Below are 17,286 nucleotides of genomic sequence, written 5' to 3'. Positions count from 1 at the left end.
ATGTTAAATTAATGATTATATTTCATTTTATCATATACTTCTCTGATTGATCAGTAAAGTATGTTAAATATGTTTGTACTGTATAATGACACTACACTGTATTATTGCCCATTGTTCCTGGAAGCCAATATAGTTTTATCTAGTCTCTCTTTTATTACTCTGCCATCTCTTTCATATCACATAATAAAATAAATTCAACTCAAATCAGTATTTCATGTTCATTTAAATTTTTTATTTGATTTAAAAAACAAATGTGCAAAAACATGCAATTTGATAATTGTATTTAATAATAATTATTATCATATATATATATATATATATATATCAAATAAATAATACATTAAATTCATATTATTTTCCACTCAAATTGTGATTCTGATACACTAATAATGATTATAATAACAATAACAATAACAATACCACATATAATACATATAATAAATTCTAATTATTATTATTATTATTATTATTATTAGTTCTGAGTTTATTATATTATATTTTTATTAATATTATGAATTAGTCTGAATAATGTAAGTGGAAAGTTTTATTATATGATTTTGACGAAAAAGATCACAAATTTGCTGGACTATTTATCTAACAAAATTAATAAAATGATGATGATGATTATTATTATTATTATTATTATTATTATTATTATTATTACCACTACTAATACTACTACTATTATTATTATTTTACACTTAAACTGTTATTCTGACGCATTTTATTTATAATTTTTAATAATAGTAATAATAGTTTAGAGTTTATTAAATGTATTCTAATATTTATTATTATTATTTTATTATTATTATTAATATTAATAATAATAATGATTGTTTTGAGCTTATTATATTTATTATAATATTTATTATTGTTATTATTATTATTATTATTAATGTGTCAGAATAACAATGTGAGTGGAAAGTTTTATTATATGAATTTGACAAAAAGTCACAAATCTTCTTGATTATTTATTTATCAATAAATAAAATAATAATAATAATTATTATTATTATTATTATTTTTATTATTATTATTATTATTATTATTATTATTATTATTATTATTATCCACTCAAATGGTTATTATTTAACTGAATGATTATGATTATTTTACTGAAAATAGTGAAAAATTATTTATTAATTAATTTGGTAAGTTGTATGTGTAGTATTCTGAATTATATATATATATATATATATATATATATATATATATATATATATATATACATACATATATATACATATATATTAGCAATTGGAGGCATTAAGTTATTGTTACAGTTATTGGTCATCTCAAACTGGCCAAATATCAGCAGATTAGTCAATCAAGCCACTCAGTTTGCCCAAAAAATGTCAATTCTGTCATCATATACTCAACCTAATGACATTTCAAATCTGTATGACTTTCTTTCTTTGGTTAAACATAAAAGAAATCATAAAAGTTACCATTGACTTTCATTGTATGAACAGAAAAAAAAAACACTGAGACATTTCTCAAAATCTCTTCTTTTACGCTCCACAGAAGAAAGAAAGTCACACATGAGGGTGAATAACGCTGACAGAATTGTCATTTTTGGCTGAGCTACCGCTTTAAAAGCTGACATGTTTCATAAATACACACAGGACGACTCACCGTGTCTCATCTCCCTCTGGCAGGTTAAGCTCCTGCTCTTTGTGTTCCATTCACCTTGATTCCATCCAGCGTCCAATCACACGAGACTGAGGCGGACCCGACCCTCACCGCTTCGCTTAGCATATGCAGGCTCACTATCAGTCAGCTGCTATAGGACGGCTCATGGTGACAAACCCCCACGTGTGTTTCTGGCTTTACACCTGTTCGAAAGACAAACACAGTTCATCTCGAATTAACACAAAGAGCGAATTTCTCTAATCAAATCACCAACATGACACGTCCTCACTGCTCGCGTCCTCTAGAGGCTGCACCAAACTTCATTTGTGAAGCAGCTGTGACTCAGTTTCAACACACGGTGGTGCACATGCGCACCAGATCATGGCGTCTGAACTCTTGCCCCCGGAGCTCAGGCCAAGCTGCTCTCATTAGAGGGAAAAGGCCAACTGATAAATGCGCAACCCTCACGCCTGTGTGTTATTTTTCCGTCCTTGCGCTGAAGCTGATATGGCTTCACCGTGCAAGGTCAATAACTCTGCCGTTTCCAAGGCAACCGCTCGGCCTCTATCTAATTATAGGAAAGCTGAACTGGGTTATTCCATAATGGCTGACCTCAGTGTTTAATAATTCAGAAGATCATCCCATCTTGGGATTAATGTACTCATTTTTTTAAAGATCGTAGAGATTTAGTTTGTCGAGGTTGTCACACTTCCTGTTCTTTCTCTGCGCTGACATGCATTATCACCTGCGTATCACACCTCAGGATCTTGCCGCCTTAAACAGCCAATAAAACTACTTCAGTCTGAAGTAGTATGATATATGAAATCGTGACTCACATGATGACACCCTAGACAAGATCAGACATGAGGCGCCCCTGAACACAAACTCAATAAACTGCTAAATCTCTTATTTTACAGATTCTGGCCTCAGATTGGTCAATCTACAATTTAGTATATAGAGATGTAGCTTTTTTTTTTTTGCTGATTTGTAATATGCATTGCTAAGAACTTTATTTGGACAACTTTAAAGGCTATTTTCTCAGTATTTTGATTTTTTTGCACCCTCAGATTACAGATTTTCAAATAGTTGTATCTTGATCAAATATTGTCCGAACGCATCAATGGAAAGCTCATTTGTTCAGCTTTCAAATGATATGCAAATCTCAACTTAAAGAATTTGACCCTTATGACTGGTTTTGTGGTCCAGGGTCACATACACTGTAAAAAATAAAAAACACAATTTGTTGAGTCAGCTTAAAATAATTTGTTACCCTGCTGCCTTAAAATTTTAAGTTCAGTCAACTAAAATAAGTTTAGTCAACCTGAAATGTTAAGTTGTACTAAGTAACAACTTAGATATTTGTATTTGCTAAACTTAACAGATGGGTAAGTAACCCAGCTGCCTTCAAATTTTAAGTTGATTCAACTCAAATATCTAAGTTGTCACTTAGATATAATTTAAAATTTCAAGTTGAATAAACCTTTTTTGAGTTGACTGAACTTAAAATGCAGGCAGCCAGGTTACAAATTATTCTAAGTTGACTCAACAAATTCTTTTTTACAGTGTATTACATCAATACAAACAATATGCATTATGAATATGATTCAATATTTTATCAATTTGAATTAGAATAACAAAAAAACGTTAACTATAAAATATTATTAATCATAAATGCAGTAAACAATTCTTGGGTCTTACAAAAAAAAAGTTGCAAATATAACATAAGTATTGAAGCTTGTTTCTGCCACAGGAAAAAAAAAAAAAAACTGTTACTGGTAACCGTAACTTTTTATCAGACTTCCAAGTTGTGAGATATAAACTCATGGTATCACTTTCGTTTAGGGACCTGTTCTCACTATTATAGGGATAGTTCACCTAAAAATGAAAATAACCTCATGAGTTACTCATCCTCAAGCCATCCTAGGTGTATATGACTTTCTTCTTTCAGACATTAAAAACATTAAAAAAATTCCTGGCTCTTCCAAGCTTTATAATGGCAGTGAATGGGTGTTGAGATTTTGAAGTCCAAAAAAATGCTTCCATCCATCATGAAAAGCACACGACTCGAGGAGGTTAATAAATATCTTCTGAAGTGAATCGATGTGTTTGTGTATGAAAAATATCCATATTTAAACCTTGAAATGAAAGATTATGCCAATATGACTTGCCAATAAGAGGAATAACTCACATGTGCTCAGGGTGTGCTAGCGATTAGATCACATCGGTTCTCGAAGCAAAGTTTTGCCTGAATGGTGATTAGATTCACTGTTTTGGATCACTGCATTTAATCTGAGAATGCTCATACAGAATGGCGCGTTCAGCGTGTGATAGAATAAAGTAATAGCACGTGCAGCGGCAGCCGGGTTCTAACGTCTGTTCAGTAAGGAGTTTTAATTTCGTAGGGGGCATTGTTGGCCTACTTCTAATAAAATGAAAATAAAACACACAAATAACATTTAGACTGTGTTTCTGATTAAATTAAGCAGTAATTGATGTCATAAATAATGCGTATGTTTTGATTTAAAGGTCAGAAACTATAGCTTACATGGAAAAAAAAAATAATAATAACATGACACTTGAAAATTAAATTACTTTATATATACTGATTTATTTATTAATGTGTAATATGTTACATTTTTTAAACAATGAAACTATGAGCCGACAAAGACTTTCAGAATTTTTACAACTTTTTTGCTTTAGACCATCTACAAATGTTAAATCTTAAATAATGTCACCATTACCACTGCATTTTTCTGGAATGTTTTTTTTTTTTTTTTTTTTTTTTTTTTTTTTTAATGCAGCTATTGGTATATAGTTTATTTATAGTCATTTTCAAAGCTTTAATGTACTGTTATTATAAAAGAACTTCATTATTGTTTATTTAGTTCTAACAAATAAGTTCTTGTCAAAAATTAACCAAAATTAAAAATAATTTGCTTATAGGAGAGACTTGTTGTTTCCAAACAAAAATAAATATATCAGTATCAGCATCATCGGCCAAAATGAGTTGAAAAACATTGGCATATTGGATATCAGCAAAAATTCAATATCATGCATCCCAAGTTGTAAACAAAACTTGGTTCTTGCGAGACTATAGCATATTCTCACAGTACAGTACGCTACGCCTACATCCTACGTCATCCGCTGGAACGCCACTCTTTCGTAAATGTTCATACGACAGTTAGCAAAAGCTAGAGATTACGATTTATAAAATTTTAAATATGGATATTTTTCCCACACAAACGCATCACTTAGTTTCAGAAGACATTTATTAGTCATGTGGAGTACTTTTTATGATGGATGGATGCACTTTATTTTGCTTCAAAATCTCAACAGCCATTCACTGCCATTATAAAGTTTGGAAGAGCCTATAACTCTGATGGTATGCATTCGAAAGACTAAAGTCGTATACACCTAGGACTGCTTGAGGGTGAGTAAATCATGAGGTAATTTAAATTTTTGAGTGAACTATCACCTTTAACTAGTTGCTAATTAACATGCATATTGGCTGTTTATTAGTACTTATAAAGCACATATTAATGCCTTATTCTGCATGACCGAATTTTAGATTCCTTAATCCTATCCCACACCTAAACTTTACTACTACCAACTTTTCAAAAGCAGAAAACTGGGAGTTTTTCTTATGTTCAGCAAGTACACGCTTGTTGAAAATAATTAAAGTACCAACCTGAACAAATGTTAAAACTGATTTTATTCAACAAGCTACTGTAGTTCCACTTTACCCATTCAATAGTTCCGGTCAATAGCTTCTAATGGAACAATCTGATTGTGTGTGTGGTGGTGAGTGTGTAGACAGGCATTGCAGCAGCCTTGGTTATTGCTGCATACATAACCTTCCCTCAGGAAAACTATTCTTTACATCTGCTTGATTCAACGATAGAGCCTTGAACACACTCTGAACATTCAGAAACAACTTTTTAAAAAAAAGAAAAAAAGAAAGAAATTAAGAAAGAAACTGCAGCAGTATTTAGATGCCCACATTGTCCTAATTCAATCGGGTAAACAGCTATTTGTAAATCCAGTGACAAACTAAGTAGACTGAAAGCAGCTTCAATTATGTTGCTTTCTGAAGCCATTCAAGTACAGACAGAGGACATACATTTGTATACAGCACATGCACACAGTCCATATGGCTAAAACAGATTTTGGCAGAAGAGGACTCATGGGATGCCAAGAAAATGACTGGATTTGCAAAGCAAAATTGACCTCTCTCATTTCCTGCCTGGCGAAGTGGACCTCTCGCCCCGTTTTCCATCTCTCATTTATTTTCAATGGGGATATAAAGCTAGCAGAAACAGGAAACCGGCATTGTGTGTTTAGAATTTAAATAACAGAAACCCAAACAAGTGCTTGGAGAGCCGAGTCTTTTTCTTTCACTTTATATATGATATTGTGGGTATTTGTCAAGACATGCATGTCTGGGCAGAATGTCTAGCCACACTAGCTGAAAAGCTAAAACCATATCAGCACAGTAGAAGATTTGTCAAATACTTGTTTTAAAGCAATTAACCATTAGAAAAGCAAAGTCAAACACACTGACTGATACACTTAGTCTCTCCCTCTCAAAAGTCAAGGATGAACGTGGGATAAGTCTTGCACTAAAGTTGACAGAAGACAAGACGATCTAACTGAAACTCAATGCTATGCTTTTATCTTTCTGTCCTAAATGTCACTACACCCACAAATAGTGAATCTAAAAACTACGTAGTGGAACTGTGATTCACATTGATACATGGTATGAAATTTAACATCCCTCACATCCCTCACTGGTGGACTGGTTTGGTTACAACTGAATTGTTTGAGACACTTCGAAAACTGTTTGTGGTAATATGCAACTTTTGAATAAAACCAATCTAGTATCTACTAGATTCATAAAAGCAGATTAAATCAAACTGTCTAAGACATTCTTTGAGACTCTTTTTAACTGAATAGTAATGAGAAAGGTCACTGGCAAAAAGTAGGCCATGGGAATTCCCCAAAACTAAGCCGTGTATTGTGCATGTGGCCATCAAAATCCTCAGTTATGGAATATTACAGTGAACAAACACTGCATACTATGTTGGATACGCTGCAGGACAGAATCATATCTGCTGAAAATCAGACATCAAAGCAAAAGCTTCTTGATTTTGAAATGTTCTTTATATCAGAAGATCAAGCATAGACTTGATAACAGCCATCTAATCAGCACAGAAGTCTTTTTTAACTAAGGCACTTTTATTAAATTAAAATGGAATAGTTGCAAAGAGCATTTGCCAAGTGTCTCAAATGAAAAAGTAATTAGGGTATTTTGAGTAGGTACTTTAATGGTTAAATTGATTTATATTATTCATAACAGCAGCATCATTGTGTACAAAACATCCCTCTGTACAGGGAACAGGGATCATATGAACAAGGATTGGTGTCAGTATATAATGAGCTTCTATTTTTCCTTATTCCTGCCATCTTATTTATCTTTCCACCATGTCACATCCTGTAGAAAACAAATTACTTATTTTACTTATTACTTATTTTTCTCTTTAGAAAAATTGTCAAAGTAGGTGTTACAGCAACCCTATTATATGTGACCCTGGACCACAAAACCAGTCATAAGTAGCACAGGTAAATTTGTAGCAATAGCCAAAAATACGATGTATGGAAAAAATACATTTTTCTTTTATGCCAAAAATAATTAGGATATTAAGTAAAAATCATTACTGTAAATCACTACTGTAAATACGTCAAAATGTAATCTTTGATTAGTAATACGCATTGCTAAGAACTTCATTTGGACAACTTTAAAGGCCATTTTCTCAATATTTTGAATTTTTTGCACCCTCAGAACCATCGAAATCCCAACACCCATTCACTGCCATTACAAAGCTTGGAAGAACAAGAAATTTTTTTAATATAATTCTAACTGTATTTGTCTGAAAGAAAAAAGTCATGTACACCTAGGATGGCTTGAGGGTGAGTAATTTAGATTTTTGGGTGAACTATCCCTTTAAGGCATGCTTGATTTTATCTCAAAACTCACTGAATGAATTTTTAAACATCTGGCAATGATGTGAACACACAGTCAACCAGAAGGCATGAGCATACTAATGTGTGTGTCATACGCTTTCAATGTCTCAGCTCTTCACACACGTCAGGCATTTGTCAGATATTGAGAAGCTCATAGTGTGCGGCTCATCCAGTGACATACAGTTTGAGATGTAAATGTGCCTGCCAAACTGAAACTCTGAACTGCTCTAGTGTGGACAAGTATTGTTTTTAGATTCCAGCTAAGCTGGGTAGGGCTGGGTACGGCTGGGTACATGCAACACAAAATACTGAAGTAAAAAGACTCTTTTCCAAATCAAATCCACAAGAGCTTAACGGGCAGCTCTGGGAAAGATGGTCACATTTTTGTCATGGTTTAATACATTTCAAAAGTAAGAGAAGAGCTTTCTGACATTTGCCATTTATGTATTTTAGAAAATAATAATAATTAGTATTTGTTTAAACAGCATCTTTTAAACAAGATCAGTTCACTTGAAAAGCAAAATCACAGAAGGTATTAGGATTTCAAATAGACAACTTCTAATGTGCCTTACAGATGTAAAACAACCTTTACAAGGCCTTCGTAAAACATCATCTACTTCTTGTTACCGTGGTAACTGTCCTACTATTTGGCCCTCAATAACATGTGAAGAACTGAATATTGATGTTTCAGAGTGATTATTTCAGGTACTGGCATCTGAGGTCAAGGGGGCTGAAAACAAACGAATGAAATGTATGCTCTGTGTCCTCCATGTGCTGTCGATAGCAACTGTGTGTCTTCGCTGTGATTGTGAGCACTGGAGCACTCGCGTGAGTCAGAGCAGCAAGTAACATTCACAAGGAGGCAATGTGACAGAGCAGGATGAAAAATCTGATTTATCCCTGACATTGTAATTAATTACATTGCTAGCGCAGAGCCGAGTTGACAACCAGTGACGGAATCAAACACTTGCAATTATAGTTTGCATATATTATAGTATGCATTCACTGTGAAACACCGCATGGACTTTGGTCACGGCATATAAAAAAGCCCGGTGGAATCTACTGCATACTTTAAAGCGGCATTAGGTCATGGAACTATGCTGGATATGAATCATAAGCTATTGCTCAATTCAGACTCCTAATGAGAAATGTCATACCCACAAAAAAAAAACAAAAAAAAAAACACCATGATGCTATATGAGGTCAATTTAAATAACTGTAGGAAGAACTTGAGAACAAAATGTTTGAGGTCAGTACGTTTTTTTATTAGAGAACCCCAGGTATTAAGACTTGTATGGCTTAATATAATGCAAATAATGTCTCTAACTAAAATATGTAGTAGAAAACCCATGATATACATTATTTAAAGGAGAAGTCCACTTCTAAAACAAAAATTCACATATAATTTACTCACCCCCTTGTCATCCAAGATGTTCATGTCTTTCTTTCTTCAGTCGTAAAGAAATTGTTTTTTGAGGAAAACATTTCAGGATTTTTTCTTCATATAATGAACTGATATGGTGCCCCGATTTTAAACTTTCAAAATGCAGTTTAAATGCAGCTTCAAACGATCCCAAATGCAGTTGTAAACAATCCCAGTTGAGAAAGAAGGGTCTTATCTAGCGAAACGATCGGTTATTTTCATAAAAAAATACAATTTATATACTTTTAATGCCAAACGCTCGTCTTGTCTCACTCTGCCTGGACTGTTTTTGTTCCGGTTCATGACAGTTAGGGTATGTCGAAAAACTCCCATCTCATGTTCTCAACTTCAAAATCATCCTATATCACTGTTTAACCTTTTTTGTTAAGGGTGTTTGATCTTCTTTGCATGTTTACTTTGCAAAGACTGTGTCATACTTCTGCAGCGATGTAGGATGATTTTAAAATTATTTTTGAAGTTGAGGGAGAAAATACGATTGGAGTTTTTTGACAAGACAAGACGAGCGTTTGAAATTAAAAAGTATTTAAACTGTATTTTTTTTTAATGAAAATAACCGATCATTTCGCTATAAGACCCTTCTTCCTCGGCTGGGATCGTTTACAACCACATTTGTGATCGTTTAAAGCCGCATTTAAACTACATTTTGGAAGTTCAAAATCGGGGCACCATATCAGTCCATTATATGAAGAAAAAATGCTGAAAAGTTTTCTTCAAAAAACATAACTTATTTACGACTGAAGAAAAAAAGACATAAACATCTTGGATTACAAGGGGGTGAGTAAATTATACGTGAATCTTTGTTTTGGAAGTGGACTTCTCCTTTAAAGGAACACTCCACTTTTTTTGAAAATAGGGTAATTTTCGAACTCCCCTAGAGTTAAACAGTTGAGTTTTACCGTTTTTGAATCCATTCAGCCCAACTCCAGGTCTGGCGGTAGCACTTTTAGCATAGCTTAGCATAGATCATTAAATCCGATTAGACCGTTAGCATCTCGCTCAAAAATGACCAAAGAGTTTCGATATTTTTCCTATTTAAAACTTGACTCTTCAAGAAAATTGCTTGTAATATTGATAATAATGTTTCTTGAGCAATAAGTATGTTAGAACAATTTCTAAAAGGATCAAGTGACACTGAATGTTTAAACTATATTATAAAAATTATAAATTATAAAAAGTTGTTTAATTAATGTTTAATTTATTTAATATTTATTTTTCCATTTATATTTATTTTATATTTAGTTAAAACTATGGCTGTCAATACAATACAATAATGAATAATCTGTGTTTTTTGAAAGCAGAATTAAAACGGTAATAATAATGTATTTGATTTTGTTACTTTTTTACTCTAAAATTTGCTGCCGAGCCCATAGTTTTAAAACCCTTGGTTTATTGATGGAACAGGAAAGAAGCCTGGTTAAGCTGTCACATATAGTATGGTCTTATTTCCCATCAGGTTACAGGGCTGTGTAAAAAAATGCAAAGAGCTGCATTAAGTGTCTGTGCCAGATCACGTTAAGCTCATATAAATATTGTAAAAGCCTCTCACGTGTTTTCACGATGTAAAGGAGCACATCCTTATCTTACCTCGATCTGCAGTGCCTACTAACCCTAAAGCAAATCTGCCATCGAGTTTCTGTTTGCTAACGATGCAAAGGACAAATCAGATTGTTGGGCGTAATGCAACACAAATCCAATGTTTGAATTTGCACTTACAACAACCCCTGATCCCCTCTGAGTCTACAAAACACAGGCATTAGGTCCATGAGGTCCATGGCACCAGCAGGCTAAGCATTAGATTTAGGGGTTAGCTGGGGCTTAGCAGGACTGTCGGTCCTGGGGAAGAAATGGAGAGCATGGAGGGGGAAACACACAAACATAATGTTGGATTTAGGTCCTCTGGCAATATCCCAAGAACTCCTGAGAGGTACTGTGAGCATGTGATCAGGCCAAAAAAACAACAGACCCTGGGTTACACAGTAAACATCGGATTCACAGCCAACATGTTCCACATACTGCAGAGCGGCTACAAACCCCACAGAGACACAAGCAGGGCAATATATTTGATTCATCATTTAATCAGAGCAGTATTTTCTAAGGTGGATTTTAACTGAATTAATCTTGATTATTGTCACAGCATCAGTTTACACTAAATACAACTAAAAACAGTTTAAAAACAGCAGTATTTAAGCGGAAGATCTTTCTTCATTTCTCATTTTACACTAAGAAATGAAAACACTAAGAAATGACTTATTTCATCTTTATAATAGTCAACATAAATCACTATTCTAGGTCACTGAGTAGCTGGATATGCCTGCGCTTTATCAGTTTGGCATTTACAGTATTATAAAGATCGTTCCTTCTTAAGTTCAAAAGAGCCATGCTGTTTTTTCGTCTTTTGTTTGAAAGTGGAGATAATCTTGATGGTGAAAGTTCACATACAACTGGTTTGCTTTGATGTTTACAGCACTAAAGAAAAAGACGCTGTACTCCAATAAAGAATATTAATATAATTATATAATGTTGTGTATTCCAATACATTCCAGAATTTGAAATATTGCAGTATGGCATCCCTATCAATTATACATTACGACTTGCTTTATTATTTAAAAATGTTAGTGAAAAAGATACAGATAACTGTTCCAATGCCATACTAACCCATAAAAACCAATAAAACCCATAAAACCCATAAAAAATAAGAAATTATTATTCAGCAAAGATGAATTAAATTGATCAAAAGGTTACCATTTTTTCAGTTTATAAACCAAATGATTGTAAGATTGTATTTTAATTGTGTGATTAAATGTTTTATTCAGGTCACATCAGGAGCATATTCACACATTCCATGGCTAAACAACTCCTATTTCTGCTAACTAGTGAAGGTCTGGTGCTGTTTTGTACAATACACAATGTTCTTACTCTAGAGACACAGTATAGCAAACGAGGTTAAGGGGCAATACAGATCAACGCACAATCCAGTGTAAATGGATCTACAGGGAGATATCAGTTCTCTGCAGGGACCTTGATGTACACAAACCAACACGGACACACAAGGGGACAAATTGAGTTCACTTCACTGTGAGATGTTTGGTAAACATCCAGGTGGGTCTTCAGTCTGTTTGTAGCCTCTGTTGTTTTCATTTTTCAAAGCAGTGTAGCTTTTCCTGTGACAAGCTACTTTTTCAGACAAGTAGTTCTGTTTTTGTGTCACATTGTATTGTGTACACAGCTGAACAAACTGAGGTAATAATCAAACATGCGCTTCAAAAATGTCCACTCACTCTCAAAATTGAAAGTACTGAAAACCTTTGTTTATCTTCCGAACTTAAATTAAGATCTTTTTGATGAAATCTGAGAGCTTTCTGACCCTGCATAGACAGCAACACAACTGACACATTCAAGACCCAGAAAGGTGATTATTCATTAAAGGAGTTCATTTTCAGAACAAAAATGTGCATATAATTTACTCACCCCCTTGTCATCCAAGATGTTCATGTCTTTCTTTCTTCAGTCGTAAAGAAATTATGTTTTTTGAGAAAAACATTTCAGGATTTCTCTCCATATAGTGGACTTCAATGGTGCCCCCGAGTTTGAACTTCCAACATGCAGTTTAAATGCAGCTTCAAAGGGCTTTAAATGATCCCAGCTGAGGAAAAAGGGTCTTATCTAGTGAAGCGATTGATTATTTTCCCAAAAAATAATTAAATTTATATACTTTTTAACCTTAAATGCTCGTCTTGTCTAGCTCTGCCTGAACTCTGAGAAAATGAAATAGGAGTTTATCGACATACTGTATTGAGTCAGACACAGAGTTCAGGCAGAGCTAGACATGACGAGTGTTTGAGGCTAAAAAGTATATAAATCGTTTTTTTCTCTCAAAAAATAACTGTTCGTGTGAGCACCGATAGCTTTGTGGTTAGTGCACCGACATATAGCACAGCTGTGCTTGCGGCGACCCGAGTTTGATTTCCATCTCGAGGTCCTCTGCCGATCCCGCTCCTCTCTCTGCCCAGTACTTTTCTGTCATCTCTCTACTGTCCTGTCCATTAAAAACCACAATCGGGATTGTTTAGAGCCATTTGAAGCTGCATTTAAACTGCATGTTGGAAGTTCAAACTCAGGGGCACCATTGAAGTCCACATTATGGAGAAAAATTCTGAAATGTTTTCCTCAAAAAAAAATTTTGAGGAAAAAAAGTGCATTTGGGATCGTTTGAAGCCGCATTTAAACTGCCTTTTGGAAGTTCAAAATCGGGGCACCATATCAGTCCATTATATGGAGAAAAATGCTGAAATGTTTTCCTCAAAAACATAATTTCTTTACGACTGATGAAAGAAAGACGTGAACATCTTGGATGACAAGGGGGTGAGTACATTATATGTGAATCTTTATTTTGAAAGTGGACTTCTCCTTTAACTCAAACTGCAGGAGTTATGTTACTCATAATGAATAAGTACTCAATGCATTTCTATACATGTCTGTGTTTGCCTAAATCAGCCTATACTTTGTCTCCATGGAGCTCAAGGTGTGGCACCATCGTAAGTGTCACAGCACATAGTTATGTTAGCAACTTAACAGACACATGTCACACTATAGCAGAAAGACAAACACATAGTTGTGAGGGAAAACAGGGGGGTGAAAGCATGACAAACCTGACAAACACATAAATCACGCCGCTGGAATATATATACACATGCTCTCTTCCTCTTTCACATATACATGCAGACTCGCACAGACTCACGCAGGATCAACAATCTGCGCAAGGTGAATGAGGGGGCAGAGGGAGGCCAGTGAAACACGATCCGCTTCAATCTTCTGGTTACAGTGCTGTCGCTGAAATGCGAAATGGCTTTTTGGAGAGATGCAGGGGTCACGGTCTGACCCTGGGGACATTTCCACTGCACCTGTGCCGCTCTTTACATAAACTGCCATTCTATAGTCACTGACACTTCATACGCTTATGGCACACAGTGCCACACGTGCATTTAATATACCGAAGCGTTCACGGTAAGCCTCTCCGGGAAAAGGAGGGTTTGTGCATTTTTGTTGACTGAATGTAGACCGCACAAGGAATTATGAAATAAACCGAATGTATACTGCGCAAGGATATATGAAGTAAACAAGCAAAATTAGGTCGTCTGTTGGCAGGCTTACAGAACTGTATGATACTGATATTCTGACACCATCTGTGTGCAATGCAGTCAAGAAATATGATATTTTTCTTTCTACATCAGGCATATGTTCTGATCATGCCATCTGAGAGGCTTTTCTAGCCAAAGGGGGATAAAAGAAAAGAGGACAGTGATTTGAGCTCTCAGATGTGACTCACAACAATGACTGAGTTTTCATTAATGTATGTCATCCATCAGTCAACAGCAAATGTTTGACATTAGTCACACTAATAACACATGGCTCGATATATCAGTAATCCATATGTTTGATTTTATTGTACAGGGTTATGATGTGATTCGGGGGAAACAATGAAAATGTTATAGTCTCTGTTCACCTTTATCACTGTTCAAAAATGTTATATTTTCGATAGAGGTCTGTTTTTTGTTCTCCAAGGCTGCACTTATTTGATCAACAAAGGGCAAAAAACTTATTGAAAAATTATTACAATATGAAATAACTGTTTTCTATATTAATTTATTTTAAAATGCATTTATAAGGCTGTGTTTTGAGAAAAATTCAACAAATTCATTTTTGATTCAATTTCTGATTAGATTCAATATCGATTATTGTGGATATATATCAGGTAGAGTACAAGCCAAATTTTCTCAAGGGAAAAAAAAAAAAACTAATGCTGTAAAATGTACACATGAGAGTCAGTTGGAACTACATTACTATTGAAGGTTAAAATTAGCTGATTTGTATACAAATGCTTAAATTACACTCAATGTTTTATTTTTTTTTTATAATAATAAAGTTATAATTACATAATTATAATTCTACTCCAATTTTTTTTTTTTTTTTGAAATGTAAACATTTAAATGGTGGCTGTGATAAAAAAAAATACTTTACAGATTTATTCAAACATAAATTAAATATTGAAGAACAGTAACTAATTATAATGAATATGTTATATGGTGCATATATTTAGCAAAATGCTCCTCTCTAGAGTTCATTTTTAAATGTGTAATTACATGCTTACAAGCTGTTATACCAATGTTTTTGCCTGGCTGAAACACTGATTGAGCGATTACATGAGACAGGATACAGATTTTGGCAAGCTGTACTCGTTCTTTTAACATACCTTCAAATGTTTATTCACATTTCTTTTGTGCTGAAACTGGTATTGAAGCGGAGGAGATGATAATTTCATGTGCAATTTGCAATTTGACTGTCACTTCTCTTAAACTGAGGCGCTACAGCGATCTGGCATTCCCCATTAAACAGTGCCAAAACGACATTTATTGTTTGAAAACGAAATAGACAGAATTTGAAACTTTGTTTCATATCAAAAGTAACAAAGCACAAAGCTTACTGTGATTTAATTGACTAACTGATTCTTAATTTAAGAATCAATATTGTTTCATAAAAATGAGACTCAATTAAAATCGAGAAATCAATTGACCTATCGGTAAGCCCGTCCCCTCAAACACAGATGAGCCAATGGCAGTTGAGTATCAGTTGCACAAGGATTGGAACTCACACATCTTTAAGTTTCAGCGTCATGGAAAAACATTGGAAGATCTGAAACTTTCATCAGTTTGATGATGTTTATGCTACAAAAATGTAAAAATTTTGAGCCTGGGGTACTTGTAACACAGGTATCCTGAGAGGACAGGCAATGGAGTTTATTTCCTAAACCCAACCAAAACAGAGAAAAGTGTCCCTAGGCATTCAACCCCAATCACAATGAAGATGAAAAACTTTAATTTTCCGGTTGTCATACTCTCATTAACTTACAATTTTCATCTGCTCAAGCAGAATGTTAATGTCATCTTGTGCTTCAGCAAGGCGTCTCTGGCAATAACTAGCTAACGTTAAAGTGAGTCCATGCTAACTTACAAACCTAAATAGGTCAAAAACCCATAAATGAAGGTCTACATTTCATATTAAACTGGTTAAATGTAACAGTGTTGATCCAGGATGATGTCATTGCGATTGTGACGACCATAACATGAGGCTTCTCCTATTTGCATTGTGATCTGTATTTTTATATATTTTTATTCTAATATCTTTTATATATTCCTCCAAGGTATATTTAAGTCCCACTTGAATGATGGTCCTTCTGTGTCCCAAATTTAACAAAAAAACCCTTGGGACAAGGTTTTCACATTGACAGCTATCAATAGGCGCGTTTCCATTACCCTTCAAGATGCGCAAATGTAAATTGCGAATTGAAAATGTCCTAATGGACATGCGTCAATTTCGCAAAAACTCCCAGTTGAGGTGGTTTTTCAGGCAATTCGAAAAAGGAATATTTCACAAAACTGCAATGGAAGCGGCTTTATTGCATTTACAGGTCACATGGCACATGTAAAAAGTCATATGATCATTCTTCAATGTACTATAAACTCCAAGAAACACTTAATACATAGCCGTTCTCAAGTATAAGGGGCTTTCCCTGATATTAATCCGTCCAAATCCCACCAAAATCCGTTGCCATGACTTATCACGAAAGGAACAAATTCCGTTTAGTCGCATAACATCGGTTAATGGAAACAATGTCATTTCACGATACTTTTTTTAATCGACATTTATAAAATATCGCCAAAGTTTTGCGCAAATCTGTAATGGAAACGCGCCTATTGTAAGACAGTTAGCAAATCTGTTTGTTTGTCCGAGTGAGCGACAGTAGCTAAGGGGGCTGGGGCATACCCATAGGTCAAATATTTTTTAATCCAACACTAGTAAGTTATTCCAATGATGGCAAAGCTGCATTTTCAGCTTCAGTCTTCAGATTCACATGATTCTTCAGAAATGATGTGCTGCTCTAGAAACATTTCTTATTATAAATCCTTTTATATAAAAAAACAGTTGTGGTCCTTCATATTTTTGTGGAAACTATGATCATTTTTTTCCAGGATTCTTCGATAAATAGAAAGTTCAAAAGAACAACATTTACTTGAAATAGGAATCTTCCGTAACATTATAAATCCCTTTACTGTCATCTGATCAACTTAATGTGCCCTTGCCAAAAAAAACCTTACTTTTGAATGGTAGTGTAATGTATCCACACTCTCACT

The 17,286-nt window shown here is 34.2% G+C and overlaps 1 protein-coding gene across 3 annotated transcripts in view; it reads right to left on the bottom strand.

Moving 5' to 3' along the window:
• thraa (thyroid hormone receptor alpha a) overlaps positions 1–17,286 on the bottom strand; it is a 48,736-nt gene that overhangs the window by 22,422 nt on the left and 9,028 nt on the right. For all 3 annotated transcript variants that reach the window (XM_051101330.1, XM_051101313.1, XM_051101302.1), the window contains exon 2: positions 1,636–1,835. In XM_051101330.1, coding sequence (XP_050957287.1) covers positions 1,636–1,685 — 50 coding nt within the window. In that variant the 5' untranslated portion in view covers positions 1,686–1,835. The remainder of the gene's footprint in view (positions 1–1,635; positions 1,836–17,286) is intronic.

This window comes from Labeo rohita, chromosome 3 (assembly GCF_022985175.1).
Source record: "Labeo rohita strain BAU-BD-2019 chromosome 3, IGBB_LRoh.1.0, whole genome shotgun sequence".
In the NCBI taxonomy this organism is placed as follows: Eukaryota; Metazoa; Chordata; class Actinopteri; order Cypriniformes; family Cyprinidae; genus Labeo; species Labeo rohita.
This window is presented reverse-complemented; position numbering and strand designations above follow the sequence as displayed.